The 20,758-nt window shown below is 45.1% G+C and overlaps 1 protein-coding gene across 1 annotated transcript in view; it reads left to right on the top strand.

Annotated features, from left to right (window-relative positions):
• The window catches only part of cables2b (Cdk5 and Abl enzyme substrate 2b), a gene marked incomplete at both ends in the record, with an annotated part of 33,818 nt that overhangs the window by 9,328 nt on the left and 3,732 nt on the right, over window positions 1-20,758 (top strand). Inside the window, 4 exons of the mRNA XM_083656465.1 lie at window positions 2,729-2,806; window positions 8,198-8,306; window positions 10,019-10,160; window positions 10,435-10,532. Of these exons, the coding sequence (XP_083512591.1) occupies window positions 2,729-2,806; window positions 8,198-8,306; window positions 10,019-10,160; window positions 10,435-10,532 (427 nt within the window). The remainder of the gene's footprint in view (window positions 1-2,728; window positions 2,807-8,197; window positions 8,307-10,018; window positions 10,161-10,434; window positions 10,533-20,758) is intronic.

The raw sequence follows: 20,758 nt of genomic DNA, 5'->3' as shown, positions 1-20,758 counted from the left end.
AAGTGTCTTTGTGCTAGCTGTAGAAAATGTCCTGTGTGTGTGTGTGTGTGTGTGTGTGTGTGTGTGTGTGTGTGTGTGTGTGTGTGTGTGTGTGTGTGTGTGTGTGTGTGTGTGTTGGACAGTGTGTCACATGAGATCACAGCACCGTGAAAAAATGCTCCCGATGATTGACATAAACTGTTTGTATTTCACCCTGTTCCGTTCACATGTGTGTTGTCGTTTTGTTTTTGGTTGAGTCTTCGAGTATGTGCGAATGTGTCTAATGTCCCCCGTGGGCCACCGTTGGTGATTAATGGGAGTCTATTATTGGCTGGTTCTGTGTGAGAAAACAGGAAATAACCAAGTATGCAGCCTGAAGCAGCAGGAAGTGTTGGTATAACAGAAAACAGTGGGTCGACAAACTCAACCGACCGACCGCCCCCATCATATGTCACTTTAAAGGGCACACTTTAAACTGTTGTGATTGTTTGGTGATTGTTTTTTATATAAATCTTTGTCTTCTGCTATTGATGTGCTAAGACCTCGTTTGTAATCTGATTACTTACTGTGGCTAATAGGCTATTAAAGGATGGCTTTACCGATCAACCTTTACCGATCAACCCACTTTGTGTCGTTAATAATCTTGGTAATATAAGCACATGGGCAGTGTTTACTTTCTCTCTCTGTTTACCTCAGGGAGAAAAATCCTCCCTCTCTCTGCCTGCAGAAACTCCACCCCCGCCAGCTGCAAGTCATTAAGGCTTGTTAACTCATTCAGGGCCAAAGACGTCTTTGACGTGTTATCAGGAATAGCCCAGAGGGCCAATGACGTGTTTGACGTGTTTTTCTTTTTATTACTGCAGGGCGTAGTTCAAACACTTCCCCAGCCTCTGACATAGTATCAGGTCCCTAGCATCTAAGACAACACGTGAACAAACACATACCGCAGCTGTTGTTTTGAAATTGAGCAAGAGGAAAAGCAGAAAACGGGTAACGCTTCCTTGTGCAGACAGGAGAAACGCCATTGAAACGCTCGGCGCGCTGCACGAGCTGGAGTCGCCTTCCTCTGTGCCAGCCGGGAGAAAACGGGAGAAAGTAATCAAGAGATGTGTTTGATCATCGGAGGAATGAGGAAATGATCGATCAGTTTGCGAGGGCGGTGAGGACGTGTTGAATAGCCGAGGGGAAAACGGGAACGATCAAATAGCAGGGAGGATATGACAGGGAGACATGGACGAGGACGGGTGTACCAGAACAAATCAAAATAAACACAGGAACAGCTAGGCAGCAGCGGGCAGAAGGCAGTCACAGCAGCCCGCTGTCTGTTCTCAAGAGCTATTCAGTTGGTTCATGAAATCGCTGGGCTGCGTGCCCTCCAGTGTTGCTCCTGGCCAATCCCAGCGCCACAGGGCGTGGTTATTGCTTATCCTATGTGGGGTTAGAAATCTAAAAGGATTTCTAACCCCACATAGGATAAGCAATAACCACGCCCTGTGGCGCTGGGATTGGCCAGGAGCAACACTGGAGGGCACGCAGCCCCAGCGATTTCATGAACCAACTGAATAGCTCTTGAGAACGGACAGCGGGCTGCTGTGACTGCCGCTTGTGGCTTGTCTTCTTGCCTCCCTGCTATTTGATCGTTCCTGTTTTCCCCTCGGCTATTCAACACTTCCTCACCGCCCTCTGGATTACCCGTCAAACTGATCGATCATTTCCTCATTCCTCCGATGATCAAACACATCTCTCTGGATTACTTTCTCCCGTTTTCTCCCGGCTGGCACAGAGGAAGGCGACCAGCTCGTGCAGCGCGCCGAGGGGGTTTCAATGGCGTTTCTCCCTGTCTGCACAAGGAGGAAGCGTTTATCCGTTTTCTGATTTTCCTCCTGCTCAATTTCAAAACAACAGCTGCGGTATGTGTTTGTTCACGTGTTGTCTTAGATGCTAGGGACCTGATACTATGTCACAGGCTGAGGAAGTGTTTGAAATACGCCCTGTACTAATAAAAACAAAAACACGTCAAACACGTCTTTGGCGTGGATGGCTATTTCTGATAACACGTCTTTGGCGGTGAATGAGTTAATGTATATATATATATATATATATATATATTTTTTTTTGTCATTTGTGTCATAACGAATAATATTTACATGTCTGATGTCAATACAGTTCAAAATAAAAGAATTGAGAGCGAGTTCTGCCTGAGATTGTGTCCTTTACAAAAATGCCTTTTTCTCCAATTTCTCTTCTCAGAGAGACCTTTTTGGTGAAAACAGGGTGTATATAAATGGCTATAAGTAGAGTACAGAACATGCTAAAAGCTCACTTTTTTTTCCCTGGTGAACCCAGAGACGTACATCTTCATTTTGAGGTATTGCAAATCACTTTGGTGCTAATAGATAATTTACTGTGGGTCTTGAAAGATGACCAACAATTATGAAAATCTTTGGCCTGAGCTAAATATTGGCAGTCCTAAACTGGCCATGAATGAGTTAAAGAGAATGCGATGGTTAAATAAAATGCTGAAATTGAGAAGTTTTTGGTTATTTGTTTTGGGTAAATTTATCGTTATATAATAAAAAAAATAAAATTAAAAATAATCGTTAGAGGAATCGACTAATCGAAAAAAATAATCGTTAGATTAATCGATAAGAAAATAATCGTTTGGGACAGCCCTACAATATATTGAGTTTTGATACTATATCGTCCCATCTCTATGTAGAATATAATTATTAATATTATTCTGTTGTAGGATCGTGCTAATCTGTGCCAAGAGGTCGCTGTGTGCTGCCTTCTCTGTTCTGCCCTATGGAGAGAGCTTCTATATCAGGTACACACACACACACACACACACACACACACACACACACACACACACACACACACACACACACACACACAGAAACACAAACAAACACACACACACACACACACACACACACACACACACATGAGTAAGTGAGGAGAGGAGAGATGAATGAGTTGTTCCAGGAGAAGGAGAAAGAAAGGATGAGCTGAGTGAGAAGACAGAGGAGAGGAAAGAGGGAGAGCAGTTGTCTTCTTAACTCATTCTCCGCCATTGGCGTCTCGGAACGTCATTTAACAGACAATGCTTCCCCGCCATTGAAGTCAGGGGACGCAAATAGGTGTTTTCACTGGCATGTGATAGATGGCGCTCTTGGCAACCTTATGAAGTGCTTACCGTATCGTATAGTCCTCTGCAAGACAGATCCCTTCCCCAACCCAACCCCCCCACAAAAAAGTAGTCTTGGTCACTGAGTTTGATGACAGCAGCCCATGACTCAAACTGTTAGCAGTAACATTACAGTAAGTTGCCCGAAGGAGGCGCCTAAGCTCTGGATAGAAAGCGTGTGTTTGTATATTGTAACGTTATCTCTCCTCTTCCTTAACCATCGCCTCCCTCCTCCCCGCAGCTGTATTTCCTTCTCAGCTCTCGTCTCTCAGACTCAGCGCAGCCACACCACACACTGTCAGGATAGGGTTCAGTCCCGACTAGGGATGGACAAAGTATTTTGAATTTTCAAATAATCAATTGTATTATCAAGATCGACTTTTATTATTGAAAGTCGACAATCATTTATTGATTTATTATTTATTATTTTTATTGCCGCCTGTCTCTTTAAGAATGACACATTTGTCCATGTGATGTTGCCGTAGGAGCCGCGGCTCTGGGCTCAGGCAGCTCGCAGTGCAGCACCCAGTAACTCTAGAAATGCTAGAAATGTTGTAGAAATGGTCTTTTTTTGTTTTCAATATTTTATTTTACAGTTTTCAAAACAGAACAGAACAACATGCTCAGACAACATACATATCAACATTGCAACATACGTGTTGATACCAGCCACGTAAAGTGTCTATGTGCTTGCAAGAAATGTGCATGGGATCCCACGCAAGAGGTCCATGAAGAGTCAGCCAGACGAGTCATCCGTCACCTCTAACCTCGTCCAAATAGGCCAGAAACGGGTCCCAGACCTCAGAGAATTTCTTAAGTGAATTGATCCTCAGAAACCGGAGTCTCTCCATACGTATAACCGAGATCATGTCCATCAGCCACAGCTGGAAGGAAGGTAAAAATGGGGACTTCCACTCCTTCAGAATAAGTCTCTTGACAACAGTCGTCCCCTGTGTCAGAGACTGCTGCACAGCCTTAGGGAGGAGCAACGAGGATTCTGAGTAGCCGAAGATGACGAGTTCTGCCTCTGGCTGAAGGGCTAATTTGTAGGCCTTAGAGTACCAGTCAAATCTCTTGGCCCAGAATCCGGAAAGTGAAGGGCAAAACCAAAAACCATGGGACAGTGTACGCTAACACAGACCTGGGCAACTGGCGGCCCGCGGGCCATATGCGACCCACGAGCGCCCCCCTGTGTGACCCGCGCTGGAATTGAAAAAAAAAAAAAAAAAAAGTACAGTGCACCTGAACGCAACATGCAAGATACCTGCTGAATAAGTGTCCAAATGTTCATGTCATTCTGGCCAATACTCCACTCCTGTTATATAATTTCAGTCTGGAATATGGAATATCTTTCAATAATCTTTATGACTAAAAGGCTAAAAGTAATCTCATTGAAGTAAAAATTTTAATAATTAACTTGTTGGTTTTGGATTTATTTAGCTTTGAGAGTGCATTTTTGTTTGTGTGACCCTCAACACAGGCTTTGAGAATCCCGGGCCACTTACTGATACCTTGTGCTTAAATTAACCCACTCATATTCTGGTTTATTTCAAGCAAAACATTTTGGCTAGTGGAAATTCTAATTGGCTGGTAACTTTAAAATCTAGCAGCCATATTGGCAGGTGGTCAAAAAAGTTAATTTCAAGCCCTGCAGGGAGAGCAAGTGGTGACGTGGTGAGTGAGAAAAAGATCAAATATTGGTGTTTAACACGTTCACTGCCAAGGACGTGTTAACACGTTTTCAGAATCCAGCTGTTGACTGCCAAGGACGTGTTAACACGTTCTCAGAATCGATTTTTTTTTTTTGACGGTGGGACGTTGATCTAACCCTTTTACGTCTCCTACACCAGAATTGGAGGTATTGAATGTGTATAATCTATTTTACCGACCCACTGAGTGTCGACATGTCTCTCCACAGTAGAAAGAGGCGACCCAAAACTGGAGGGAAAAGCGCGACGAAGCCGTTCTCATACTGTAAAATTGATGGCGAAAACACTTTCACTTTCGCGCTGATGCACAGCGGTGGCAACGGTGGGGGGTTCCAAGAATAGATTAGATGCACACTTTGAAACACGCAGCATAAATATGACCAGAATCGCATCAAAGCTCTCAACCAAAACTCCACGAAACGAGCGAGTCCACCCAGACTTCCTCAAACAGCGGCCGCTCAAACAGGCAGCAGCCAGGCAGCAGCAACTTCGTTGTGACACGCCCGCTGGAGAGCCAGGGAGGCAGGAGGAGAACACACACGGAGGGAGGAGTTGGAAGCAGAGGGGGGTTTCCTGCTGTTATGGAGGAAATTACTGTTCAAAACTATTGTTTAGATGTCTGACTCTTACTGATGCCAAAAATGAATGGTTAAAGTGACTGTTCTATCGAATTTCACAAAAAGCCGTTTATCTCTGAATAATTTTTCTGACGCTGAAACCATGCTGTATTCAACTGCTAATGCTTACATAACTACTAACTCTACAAACTAACTCTTTTAGACAGAGAAAGCACACATTCTATTAGTTCTTTTGAGATATTGTGTGTTCACAAAATCTTAGCAGAAAAGAATCCTCGGGTCTTGAAAGATGAGCCAGAATCCTCAAAAAAACCCTCTGGCAGAAGCTAACTACAGTAAAAAAAAAACGTCTGGCAGTGAATGTGTTAAGACTGAATAATGACATCACAACTGTTAATTTAAAATTAGTTATTCCTATAAACCTGACTTCAAATGCCCCAAATTTTTGCCCCAACCCTCAGCAAAATCTGGCCCTCTGGTAGCGAGGACATTTTTTTGTGGTCCTCTCCATCATCAAAGTTCCTGGGCCCGGCAACAATCTGGGTTTCTCATGTGGCCCCCCATGAAAAATAATTGCCCACCCCTGCTCTAACACCTGACACATATCACACAGTGGTGAGACGGAAGGGTAGATCTTGGGCAGCCTAGCCTTGGAATAATGAAGACGATGAGTGACTTTCAATTGGATCAGCTGGTGTCTGCTGTTAATTGAGCAGAGTTGGACCAAAGACAGACTCCTGTCCCATATAATTTCAGACAAGTCAACACAGAGCTCCTCCTGCCATGCTTCTCTAATCCTCTCAGTGGGGGCCCTGATGCGATCATCAAACAGACACACAAATCTGGAAATAAGATGCCTAGAGTGAGGGGGGCTTAACAAAACGTATAAATAAACATGTTCACTTGGGAGAGCTTCAAAGTCCCGAATCTTGGGTCTAACATAGTGTCTTTGTAGGTATCTAAGCCAGTGTGTGTTGGGCAACTCAAATTTCCTTCTCAGAAGATCAAAGGATGCAAAGTTACCATCTATGTACAGGTCCCTGATGGAAACCAGCCCCTTCTCACTCCAGCTATGGTAGATTTTGTCTGACCATGGTGGTAAAAAATAATGATTAAAACAAATTGGTGTGAGGACAGAAACATCAGATAGACTCAAAACACTTCTAATTTGGTTTAGAATTCTGACTGAGTTTTTCACAACAAAACTTAAATGTTGTAAAGTCCCGTGCTGCTCTAGCTTAGAAAATAACTGGCAGAGAGGAGTTCATTATAGAGCTGGCCTCCATTTTCAGCCACAGGGCAGCCCTGAGAATTAGATTGTCGGGAGTCCCCTGCCGCCAGAACATGAAAGCCATAAGATTAGCAGCCCAAAAGTAGTGTCTAAACACTGGCAGGGCCAGCCCGCCTTCAGAAATGGTCTTAAACTGTCTATATTACAGCAACACTCAGGCCTAATGTTAGACAGCCAGACCTGAGCCTGCGTAGCCATAGCTGGCTGCACACTGTGCACTCACTCACGCAAGGAGCATTTAGAGACAGGGGCACCCAGCAGCTCCTTGATAGAAACGTAGTAGAAATGGTGTGTGTATATTACACCAACACTCAGTCACAATTTAACGGTTTCAAGGGCCATCTCGGCTTAGTTCAGGTAGCTAAGCTAACGTAGGCTGGGACTGGGTCTGTGAATGCCAATAGAGCCAAAGTCACCCCCTCTCCCTGTCCATGGGATTTCATCCGCCATTCATTTTTCCATAGACCTTGCATAAAATGCTTATAAAAATGGTTTTACTTGGTCAAACCAAGTGATTCAACTATACTTAGAATCAAGGGAGGCGAATTTCGACGAAAAGTCAACGTTAGCCCAGCAATTTGCAACTAGTGTTTTTGCTAGAAATTCACATCACTAGTCCCGACAACACGTAGCAAAATGTTTATTTCAACGGAAACGGTGGTGCATTGAAACATGCGACGAAACGTTCAACCTGGGAACCGTAGCAAAACTGTGCACTCTGTAAACACATTATGAACACACACAAATCAGAATGTACACACACACACACACACGCACACAGATAGTGTATAAACACACATGAACATCCCTATAACTGGCCCTCTCTGTCACTCACCTACACACAGATTATGCACAGAAATGTCTATTTATGTATTATCTTTCTCTCTCTGGCACACTCTCTCTCCCTCTCTCCCCTCTCCCTCTCTCTCCCCATCTCTTTCTCTCCCTCTATCCCCCTCCCTCACCCCCCTCTATCCCCCTCTCTCATCCCCCTCTCCCTCTCTCTCCCCATCTCTTTCTTTCCCTCTATCCCCCTCCCTCACCCCCCTCTATCCCCCTCTCTTTCTCCCCCCTCTCCCCTCTCTCTCCATCTCTCCCCTCTCTCTTTCTCTCCCTCTCTCATCCCCCCTCTCTCTTTCTCTCCCTCTCTCTCATCCCCCCTCTCTCTCTCTTTCTCTCCCTCTCTCTCTCCCTCTCCCTCTCTCTCCCCTCTCTCTCTCCCCCCTCTCTCTCTCCCTCTCGCTCATCCCCCCTCTCTCTTTCTCTCCCTCTCTCTCCCCCCCTCTCTCTCCCTCTCTCTCTCATCCCCCCTCTATCTCCCTCTCTCTCTCCCCTCTCTCTCTCCCTCTCTCCCTCTCTCACCCCCCTCTCCCTCTCTCTTTCCCTCCCCCTCTCTCTCCACCCTCTCTCTTTCTCTTTCTCTCTCTCTCTCTCTCTCGCTCTCTCTCAGTGACCCAGCATTGAGTCATCCCAGGAGGAGACACTCATCAGGAAACATCTCCACCACTCTGGAGCTACTGCCAGGGCTGGAGGGCTTCCAACTGGAGGCCTATGGCAAGGTGGCAACACACACACACACACACACACACACACACACACGCACGCACACACACACACACACACACACACACACGCGCGCGCTCTCTCTCTCTCTCTCTCTCTCTCGCTCCCTCTCTCTCTGACTGTTTAACTGACTAATGCTTAAAATACACTACAATACTTTCCCTCCGATTTTCCATAGGATTTCCAGTTAAGCTCAGTCTGTCTTGGTTGACTCTAGTCTGCAGTTGTTGTGGGCAGTTGTTGTGCCAGTCGGCAGCAAAATCTGTTAGTGTATTATGGGTACAGATTTCTAATCGTCAAGTGTAAACTGCCTCCCGGCGCCAGTCAGAGCTAGTTAGGGCCACAACGATTATATCAAACATGTTTGAATTTCTTGCGTTGAGTCGCGTAGTGGAAATTGGTGCAACGACCCGACTCAACTCAACTCACAGGTGCATGTGGAATCCTGTCAATAACCAATGAAAAACTAGGAGGCAATGAGGCAAAAGCTAGTCTTCATACAATATATATTTCTGATACCAAGGCACACGTGAATAATACAGGGAAGCAAACACACTATGCCGGTTGCTCATGGTTAAGTCAGAAAGAATAAAACCAAAACTTCCTGTTAGAATTTTCCAGTACCAACGAGGAAATAAATAACACATTTGCATAGAAACTGTTTTAAATTAACATAATGTTGTGGCTTCGAAAAGTCAATTTTAACCCGTATTGAGTCATGCAGTAATACATTGGCGCTTTTATTTTGAAACTAAAATTGTGTAGCTTCCGTATGCTTAGTATGGTCACATCAGTTTGCTGGTTATTTGTGTTGTGGGTTCAAGACACTGGGCCCTATCTTCGTACAGGTGATATCCCCTATTAGTGCTTGCGCACCTGTTTGCGCATACCTTAAAGCAGGGAAGATTGCAGTCCGCTGTCCAGGTGTTATGCCGAGTTTTGCACCCCAGCGCCGGCAGCATCCCCACCTCACGGGAGCATATTGTAATGATTTATACAGAAATGTAACTGTTTCAAAGTGATATAATTGTCTGGTAGACGTGGTGACCTCCCTGATTTCTAAGTTAAAACAGCCCCGAAATATGTTGGGTATGCAATTCTCGGTGGGGATGCGGAAACGTTCACGGCACGTGTCGCAGGCGCAAATTAGAGCCGTGCCAAAATCATCTGTGCCCAAAAATGCCTGCGCAAACGGGATTTCTTAACTACCAGAATTATTCACAGGTGTGGCCAGGCAATGCTGGGCATTACATCAATGAAAACCAATCAGATTCCCGTCTCACAATGGCTGTTTGCGCAAGGCATGCGATATGCTGTAATTCTCTCCATGCGTAATTCAACCAGAGAGACACATTTCTAGAATGACAATGATTTATTAGATGATTAGATAGATGAGCCTGTAGTCACATAAATATAGATATATTTTTGGCGATTAGACTCCATCATGACGTCAGCTTGATTATGACGTCATGATCAGCAGGGGTAGATTGATGCAGCCAGGAGTAGGATTGAATATCCCTATCGACTGATGACGCATCAGGGTCCGAAGGGCTGTCCCATTTCATACGGGAAGATTTCAAACACGACCCCTTGTAACTCTGCTCCCAGGGGCAAGTCGACAACAAGGAGGAGGAGCAAAAATAACAACTGGGATTAGGCTGAACTCTCTCTCTCTTCCTCTCTCTGTCTGTCTCTGTCTCTCTCTCAGTCGGTGTCGTACGCCCAGTTCCTGTACCCCACTAACGCCCTGGTGAGGCAGAAGCCATCCTCGGCGTGCGACCTGACGCTGCAGATCCCCGTCTCCAGGAGCACACACAGCATGCCCGGCCGCAGCTACACACCCAGCCTGGGTACACACAGACACGTCACGCACACACACACACACACACACACACACACACAGTGACAGAGCCCTGTATTAACCTCTCAGCATCTCTTCTCATCCGGCCCCTCGACACATATAGAACCCCCTTATTAACACGACACAACACAGCTGTGTGGGTGTGTGGGGGTGTGTGTGTGTTGTGTGTGCGTCTGCGTGCGTGCCCGTCCAGACAATGTTATAAGCTAACAATTTAATATTTAGAATTTTACCTACTTTAAATACCTTCATCTTGACTCCAGGTCTAGACGATGTGACGGACTATGACCCTAACCTCCTCAACGACCCCCAGTGGCCGTGTGGGAAACACAAGAGAGTGCTCATCTTCGCCTCTTACATGGTACGTTTGCTTTAATCACATGTATTTGGATGTATGTATTAGCGGTGGGGGGAAAAATCGATACACCATACTATCGCAATATTTTGCCTGACGAAAAAAAAATTGCAGGCCATGCCATGCCAGGCCACCAGGCATCTGCCCGAAGTGCCCGATGGTCCAGTCCGCGCCTGCAGTGGCGTATTGAGTCCAGAGAATATTAATAATGTAGCCTACGTGTGGGGCCAAAACAAAACAAAAAACACTGCATGTTTTACTTCCGGTGAGGTCTAGGAAAAGGAGTTAGACAATATATCGCAATATTCAATATATCGCAATACTAGCATATCGCAATATCGCAATACTATCGTATCGTGACTCAAGTATCGTTTTAGTATCGTATCGTGGGCATCTGGTGATTCCCACCCCTAGTATGTATGTATGTATGTATGTATGCATAATATATGTTGAGATTAGACATTTTACAAAATCCAATGGAGACAAACAAATGACTTCAGAAAAAGGGGGAGAGAGGAACAAAATGAAAGACTGAATACGAGAGAGAGAGAGAGAGAGAGAGAGAGAGTAAAGAAACAAGAGGAGTTAAAGAGAAGGAGAAAGGAGGATTACAGGGCTATAGGAAGAGACGCTATATGAAGAGACATGCGTGCACACGCACACACACACACACACACACACACACACACACACACACACACACACACACACACACACACACACACACACACACACACAGTATGCCCCTCTGACATAACTATAGTTATCCTATAGGCAGAAGCTTAACTTTATCCCTCTACTGGGCCGAATTAAAAAGTATGGGTGGGCACACATGCACACACACACACACACACACAGTACTCGCACACGCGCGCGGGCGCACACACACTCTCTCGCACACACACACACACACACACACACACACACACACACACACACACACACACACAATCTATTACTGTTCAGTGCAGCAGAGAGGATTACAGCTGAGGTGGTGTCAGGCAGCTTTGTCACTGATCTGTGTGTGTGTGTGTGTGGTGTGTGTGTGTGTGTGTGTGTGTGTGTGTGTGTGTGTGCATGAGTGAGTGAATGAGACAGCATGATCATGTCACCCACCATAAGTTCTGACTCTGTGACCTAACCTACATACACACTAAGAATAGAAGCATATCATCAGGAATTCCATTACACACACTGACTACACACACACACACACACACACACACACACTCACTAATGCCATTAAAAACACACTTTAATTACACACATGCCATCATTTAAAGCATGGTTTTAAAGTGTGGGAGACTGAGCCTCCCCTCAAAGAACATGTAGACAGTTATTATTGCCATTATTACTATTATTGTCGTATGCTCCACGTGAAAGATGATATCTATCTCTATCTGTATATATATATATATGTATATATATATATATATTTATATATATATATATATATATATATATATATATGTATATATATATATACCTGCATAGGCTAGGAGATCCCCCCCCCCCGTGGGGGATCAGGAGTCAAGACTCGTTGGTGGCGGACTGGGGAGGTGGGTGGGGCAAAACAACGCTTCGGAGGACGGCTTCAAGGGAGATGGACTGCTGTGAAGCTAGCTGCTGCTATGATCGGCCAGAGAGAGAGAGGTGACGTAGAACCCTTGCTATATATATGAGGCACTAGGACTTTGACTGACCACGTCATGCTAGAACTTGACTGACGTCAAGGGATGATCGGATTATGCATGAGTGGCCTTCTGCTTGAAATATGGTCTGGAGACCTCACTTCAATCATGAGAGGCCAGTTGGTAGGATTTAACAAACTTTATTTAGCAATCGGCAAGCATGGCAAATACTTTGGCGCATGACTCCATTGGCCAGTGGCGCTGCTCTTGAGGCAAGAGGAGGGCACCTGCATAGGCTAGGAGATCCCCCAAAAGGAAGATCTGATTACCGGAGGTTAATTGAGATCTGCAGGCGCCGGTAGTTGATTGTACTTTTCTGGCCTTCAACCTTTTAGCGGCTTACAGCTATTTGCGGCTGGCGCTTCCCAACTCGGTCGGGCCTTCGATCTTGATACATTAATGTTTAACTTGGCGCTTCCCGGCTTGGCCTACTTGGCTGCCTTGGCACCTCGCGATAGCGCTTCCCAGCTTGGCCTACCTGGCCGCCTTGGCGCCTCGCGATTGTACTTTTCTGGCCTTCGACCTTTTAGCGACTTACAGCTATTTGCGGCTGGCGCTTCCCAACTCGGTCGGCCCTTCGATCTTGATACATTAATGTTTAACTTGCCGCTTCCCGGCTTGGCCTACTTGGCTGCCTTGGCGCCTCGCGATTTAACCTGGCGCTTCCCAGCTTGGCCTACTTGGCCCTGCCTTGGCGCCTCGCCTTCACCTGACTTGGTGCTTCCCAGCTTGGCCTACTTGGCCGCCTTGGCACCTCACCTTTACCTGACTTGGCGCAACTTGGCCTTCTGACTGACCCTGACTTTCTCTGACAGTTGATTGCCAATTCATTTGGTCTGTGATCTGAGCATCCTATCATTAAACGCCCACTAATAACAATAGTAATAATACAACTAAGAGGAAGGGGAAAATATATATATATATATACATACATACATGTTAAAAGCCGACAACCTCTGGGGGGGAAAACCCGGATCCGGATTCGGATTCCGGACCCCTCATCGTACAATTCGGTTCACCATACAAACCCCTAAGTCACCCAAGTCCAGCGCCAAGTCAAGTCACCCAGGCCAAGTTGGGAACCCCTAAGTCACTAAGTCACCAACCCCTAAGTCAGGGGGAAGATCCGGATCCGGACTCCTCGTCGTACAATTCGGTTCGCCATACGAACCCCTAAGTCATCCAAGTCCAGCGCCAAGTTAAGTCACTAAGTCACCCAGGCCAAGTCGGGAACCCCTAAGTCACTAAGTCACCAACCCCTAAGTCATCCAAGTCCAGCGCCAAGTTGGGAAGTCACTAAGTCACCCAGGCCAAGTTGGGAACCCCTAAGTCACTAAGTCACCAACCCCTAAGCCATCCAAGTCCAGTGCCAAGTTGGGAAGCGCCAGCCGTAAGTCACTAAGTCACCTACCCCTAAGGCACTAAGTCACCAACCCCTAAGTCATCCTAACTCCTGGAAACAATCTACTCCCCATGGCTCGCTACATCAGGCTCAGGCCTCAGACTGGCCCCCCGGCTCCCCTGTTCCTCATCGCACCTCGTCACCACATGACAAGATCCTGGTTCATCCTGCACCTCAAGCGGACGCTCCCGCCGGTCTTCATCAGCATTCTCCAGCTACACCCGCCCGGAGCAGGCGGCCATACCGTGGCCCAAAGAACCCTCCTCCCTTAATCAGTGAGCATGGCAACGAACAGTGTCCCGGGTTTCCGTGCCGAAATGTCTCGTTGGTGGTGGCTCCCCGAAAAGCACAGCGCCCAGTAAGGCGCAGTAAATCTCCCGGTTCATTTTTGGGGGGAAGAGAGAGAGAGTCGAGAGAGAGAGTCAGGGTCAGTCAGAAGGCCAAGTCGTGCGGCGCGCTCCAAGTCGGGGGCCAAGAAGGCCAAGCTAAATGGCGAGGTGCCAAGGCTGCCAAGTAGGCCAAGCTGGGAAGCGCCAAGTTAGGTAAAGGTGAGGTGCCAAGGCGGCCAAGCTGGGAAGCGCCAAGTTAGGTAAAGGTGAGGTGCCAAGGCGGCCAAGTAGGCCAAGCTGGGAAGCGCCAAGTTAAACGTTAATGTACCGAGATCGTATAGGCCCGACCGAGTTGGGAAGCGCCAGCCACAAATAGCTGTAAGTAGCTAAAGGTCGAAGGCCAGAAAAGTACAATCAACTACTAATGTACCAAGATTGAAGGCCCGACCGAGTTGGGAGCGCCAGCCGTAAATAGCTGTAACTCGCTAAAAAAGGTTGAAGGCCAGAAAAGTACAATCAACCACCGGTGCCTGCAGATCTCAATTAACCTCCGGTAATCAGATCTTCCTTTTGGGGGATCTCCTAGCCTATGCAGATGCCCTCCTCTTGCCTCAAGAGCAGCGCCACTGGCCAATGGAGTCATGCGCCAAAGTATTTGCCATGCATGCCGATTGCTAAATAAAGTTTGTTAAATCCTACCAACTGGCCTCTCATGATTGAAGTGAGGTCTCCAGACCATATTTCAAGCAGAAGGCCACACATGCATAATCCGATCACCCCCTGACGTCAGTCAAGTTCTAGTATGACGTGGTCAGTCAAAGTCTTAGTATGTCGTCCGTAATGACGTCAGATATGACGTCAGTTAATTCTCATATATATAGCAAGGGTTCTACGTCACCTCTCTCTCTCTGGCCGATCATAGCAGCAGCTAGCTTCACGGCAGTCCATCTCCCCTGAAGCCGTCCTCCGAAGCGTTGTTTTGCCCCACCCACCTCCCCAGTCTGCCACCAACGAGTCGTGACTCCTGATCCCCCACGCATATCATTATTTTATACAAGAAGCAACATTTTTCAACTCAAATGTATTTTGGTATGGAGTAAATCAATGAATAGACAATACATATTGCTGTATTTGTACTTGTCAGATGTGGACTTACTCATCTTGGCTCTGAACCCCGTCATCTGGTCGAGTGTGGGTTGGCGACTCTACTTGCTCATACTAGGACTAATGTTAGCATTATATGAAGCAAAGATTGGCTTCATATTTTTCTCATAGTTTTCCTATCTATCTGTTCTATTCCTAATAGATGCACGTTTTGAGTTATACATTTTGCCATTTAGAATATAAAAAGTAAGCTAACTATTATTAATAAGTGCGGTTTTCCCTTAAAGCCCCATTCAGCAGCTTTTCCAAGTTTTGCTATTGGAGAAACTGCGCCCGCTGGGTGCAATAGCATCGGTATCGATATCACTGTTCAAAGTAAAAAAACACAGCGCCAGAAAGCTCTATGTACATGTTGTGACATCGGGTACTCACCATGTGATGAAATAATAATCCATAGTTAAGTGAAACGTCATTTTCGTAGCAAATCCGCACCGAGTTACTTCCTTGTTTTCTTGAAGACAGCGCTTCCGCTGTACAGCGCATGCGTGCATGCTGCATCCGGGACGCTGGCACAAAATTGCTTAGTCCCAGGAGAGGCCTTTGGAGGGCGGTGTGTGACCAATAGAGGCAACATTCTCCCTGTTACAAGTCACTGTACCATCTTCAGTGACTAAAAAGCTGTTATATTAAGGCGAAAAAGTTACTGATTGGGGCTTTAAATTTAACTTCAAGTTACATATTGTATGTCTAGAATAGGCTTTTTCATTTATTTTGACAATTATGTACTGTCACTTTAAGAGAATTGCACCCGCACCCTCAGCTAAGCGGTGAAATCAGTTCAGTTGAGGCAGAGACTAGTTGTGGAGACACACGGTTTTTATACCGTGTCCTTTTTGATTAGTTTGATATTATCCTGCAAGAGAAAGAACAGTGACACTTTTGGACTAACTTTTTACACTAGGTGCTAGGGGTGTCACGATATTTCGTCGCACGATATATCGCGATATCGAAACGTCACGATATGCGTATCGTCAGAAAAAAATTATATCGTAAAAAAAAAAAAAAATGCTCCTGAATAATAATAGAACTAATTTAGCAGAATCAACACGCATGAGTGAGGGGGTAGACTACTACTGGCATGGCAAAACAGCTCAAGGGGTACATAAGATTACATAAGTTTAGGGACCATTGAGCATGAGTTATTTAAGAAATAGATTGTATACTTTATTTTTCTTTCACCATGCAACAAACATTTAGTTTGTGACAGTGTGACACATTCTATTGCAAGAGAAGCATTATCTTCCATGTTGTTTTATAGTTATTATAATAACAATTTCCAAAAACAGCATTTGTTTTTTATTTTGTGTATTTCAAATGAAAGACTATTTTTCCAGTATTTTCCCAGGGCTCCCTTGAAAAGATGTTTCGATTTCAACGGGACTCACATGGTTAAATAAATGATAAATAAATACATAAAAAATATTTACTTTTGTTAACACGTTCACTGCCGTTGACGAGATATCTCGTCTTAAAAAATCCAACGGTTGACTGCCGTTGACGAGATATCTCGTCTTAAAAAAAAAAAAAAAAAATTGACGGTGGGACGTGGATCTAACCCTTTTACATCTCCTATATAAATATTGGAGCCACCGAACGTGTACAACCCATTCCACCGACCCACTAAGTGGCGACAGTGCTCTCCAGACTATTGAAATCCGAGCCAAAACTGCAGGGAAAAGCTTGAGGAAGCCATTCTCATACTGTAGGCGAAGACGCTTTCGCGCTGGAGCACAACTGGTGGCGCACAACGGTGGGGGGTTCCAAAAATAGACTGGGTGGAACACACTTTGAAACACGCAGCATAAAGCCCAGAATCGCAAAAGATTCATCAAAGCTCTCAACCGAAACCCCAAGAAACGAGCGAGCCCCATCCAGACTCGCCCAGCGGCCGCCAGCAGACAGGAGCAGCAGCAGCAGCAGCAGAAACGAGCTTGTGACACGCCCGCTGCAGCCAAGAAGAACACACACGGAGGGAGGAGTTTGAAGGAGAGGGGGGTTTCCTGCTGTTATGGAGGAAATTACTGTTCAAAACTATTGTTTAGATGTCTGACGTCTTACTGATGCCAAAAATTAATGGTTAAAGTGACTGTTCTATCGAATTTCACAAAAAGCCGTTTATCTCAGCTTAAATTTTCAGACGCTGAAACCATGCTGTATTCAACTGCTAATGCTTACATAACTACTAACTCTACAAACTAACTCTTTTAGACAGAGAAAGCACACATTCTATTAGTTCTTTTGAGATATTTTGTGTTCACAAAATCCTAACAGAAAAGAATCCTCGGCTCTTGAAAGATGAGCCAGAATCCTAAAAAAAAACCTTGGCAGAAGCTAACTACAGTATTGAAAAAACGGCTGGCAGTGAATGTGTTAAAAAGAATATTGTTAAAATATCGTATCGTATCGTTATCGTGAACCCAATATCGTGTATCGTATCGTCTCGTGAAATTAGTGTATCGTGACACCCCTACCTAACATTATGTAATGGTGGTCATGATTGTAAACCTTCACGTTACTGTGTGATTAGTGACATATCCCACAGTGTGCTGTGGAATGATAGTCTCACTGTGCACTGCAGACAGTGAAAAACCATAGCAGATAGCTGCTCTTAGATGGTCTACCATTAACAGACAGCATAGTCATATTGTCAACAACACATTTTAGCGATCTTGAATTACATGTTGGGTAACGTTAGTAATCCCAGAATTTGCTTGATCGTTAGCTAGTATCCCGCTAGCGATGCTAACATTAGACACTAAGCTGTCATTGTCATGCCAGCCAACCTAACGTTAGTCAGAACTCGTCTGCTGAAGCCGTACCATCTGACACATTTTAATTCCATCTGTTTGTGACTCCGATTCCGGTACGAGTGAGTCTGGCCAACCGGTCACACCACCAGTAATGGATGGCTGGCTGACCGTCCTGTGTTGTACTAGCGATAAGGACGATACGACTTCCAGTCGGATTTTCAAATTAAAATGATTCTGCCCCGAGTCTAAAGCACTCAGAAGTAATTGAAAACGTTTTATTTTTGTATTTCCCCTGTCTTTGTATGAGAGATTTAGATTGACAGCGCTGCACGCTGTCGTGGCACAAGAGCAGGGTGAGCGAGAGAGAGAGAGAGAGAAAGAAAGACGCTACAAATTCCAAGGTGCACGAGTGCGTGTTATGAAAACATTTATAGCCTACACACTGGCAGATTTCTAGGTGGGAAAATGTGTGTAAATAAACGCACTCTGGAGCCCTGTATGAGATATGTGGATGTGGAATACAAGTTTTTCCAACCTTACAACGGACTTTGGAGTGGATGATTAAAAACTATCAACTGAACACGTGTATGCTGTGACTAGCAGTTAAGTGGTATTGTTGCCGTTACAAGCATGATGAGCGGCTAAGTTAACGTTAGCTCTGGCTTCCAGGCAGCTGCAACATGTTTAGCATTAAGGTGATACCGGAGGCTGCCTTAAACAACCGTGTTCTTATCCATGCTTCCATCAGGGAGTTTTTTATATGTGGGGATTTGTTGTCTGAAGTCACTCAATGCACGTTGTTCATTGGTATGATCGGTATGCCTGGAATTCGTCCACTGAGAGAAATTCAGTGGTCTCTCGAGTGCAAAAACAAAGTGTGATTAAAATGCGTTAATTTTTTTAACGCGTTAATTTGTCTGTAATTAATCCACACACAGTAAAGTCCCAGCTCTAATATATATATATATATAAAAAACATGATTTCAGACGGACAAGCCCGTCTTTATTGTCACATGATTACACATCAACACATGCACGGACGGCCACATACACACACATGCTGACGGTGGCCGGTGAAATTTGTCCTCTGCATTTAACCCATCCTGGCTTTGTCCTTTCCTCCGGGGGGCAGGCCAGGAGCAGTGGTCGCTTTCTCGTAAAGCGCCCGGGGACCGACTTCGGATGTTGTCGTCACTGGTCAGATGACGATGACGATCTGATCTTCTGCATGTTTTTTAATGGTGGGGGGGGGGGGGTTATACGGAGGAACCCCCCTGGGGGAGCACAGGGAGAACATGCAAACTCCACACAGACAGAAAGGCCCTTACGACGAGATACCCCACCTGGGCAGTAGGCACTGAAGATATGGGGGGGAACACAACCACAGCGCCCACATGTATATATAATTCAATTCAATTCAATTAGTTTATTTGTTCAATAGGGGACAGGTGTACATTAATGAACATTTAAAAAAAAATGTAAATGCACGACAATTGCAGTCACATATATATATATATATGTATACATACATATACATATAGCTGGCTTTCACAGGCATACGAACAGCCGATACCTTTTAGCTGGAATAAAGTAACGAAGACACACATTTTCAGAAGTTGCCAGTTGGTCCAGCTTACTTGCTCTCCTCCTTGTTATCACAAGCATTAGCCAAAGTTAGCTAGCTAATGTTAGCTGTTTGTTTGTCACCAAGCCTGTGTTGCTATCTGACGTTTTATTGTACGTTCAGCAACTGTGTCGGCTCTGCAGGGAGCCAGGAGGGACCATTTTATTACACGGAAGGGTATGATTTCTGAATAAATTGGAGTTGTTTGTTCTTTTCATATAGCCATACTTGGTAACCGTTTTATAAAACAATAGCTCACTTCAGGCTGTGATACAGTATATGCACATTATACCACACCTAAGAGGGTGTGGTAGCACAGCCCTTGGGTGTGATATATTTAAGCATTTTGGTATGGGACAATGAAAGCACAGATTGACCATATTTCTGTTGCCTACTCTCCTGAGAATTATTGTAACAAGTTATATCTTGAAATGTAGTAATTGTACTTGTCGTGTTTTTACTCAATACAGTACAAAATATAAGAACTACAATACTTAATAAATACAATCCGTACATTACACAATGTGCAGTACAATGCAATAATACAATATCACCACTGAGTCCCCATTCATTGTCCTCCACATTGTATGACAACTTTAACTGTATGACCTGCTTTACCACTGAGTCCCTATTCATTGGCATTGCCGCCCCCTAGCGGCACAAAGTCAACATTACAGTGTGACTAACAAACTAATGAACTAACGGAGAGACTGGGTGACAGAAAGGCCAGTAAAGCACATGTAACCCCATACAGACCGTTTATATTTCCATAAGTTTCATAAGCACTTTGTCTCATAATGTGATCGCCTTCTGTGTAGCTTTTGTTTATATTTTATTGTCTGTATTTGACCTCTGGTTTTGCTCTGTGTAGTTTTACTGTCTTTTATTTCTCTTCTTGTTATTTTCCTATTTTCAATGTTGCTCTTTACAGCTCCTTGTAACACTGGTTTTGAAAGGCGTTTTATAAATAAAATGTGCTTACAGACTGAAGCAGCGGATCGTGGAGCAGAGACATATTTACCGTCTGTAAAGACATGTGCGGTGACATACAGTACACCTCCCTCTGTTTGACTTGACATGACTAATAAAGGATAAATAAATGACAAATCTCTCCTTCCATCCCCTTCTCCACTCTCCTCTCTTCTTCTCTCCTCTCCTCCTGGTGTCCTCTCTCCTGCCCTCGTCTCCCCATCCTCTCCTCTCTCATCCTTTCTCCTCTCTCCTCTCTCACTCCTTCTATCCTCTCCTGCTGGTGTCCTCTCTCCTGTCCTT

Source organism: Poromitra crassiceps (assembly GCF_964638095.1).
Source record: "Poromitra crassiceps genome assembly, chromosome: 20".
Taxonomy (NCBI): domain Eukaryota; kingdom Metazoa; phylum Chordata; class Actinopteri; order Beryciformes; family Melamphaidae; genus Poromitra; species Poromitra crassiceps.
The sequence above is the reverse complement of the archived record's forward strand: the minus strand, read 5'-3'. Positions and strand labels throughout refer to the sequence as shown.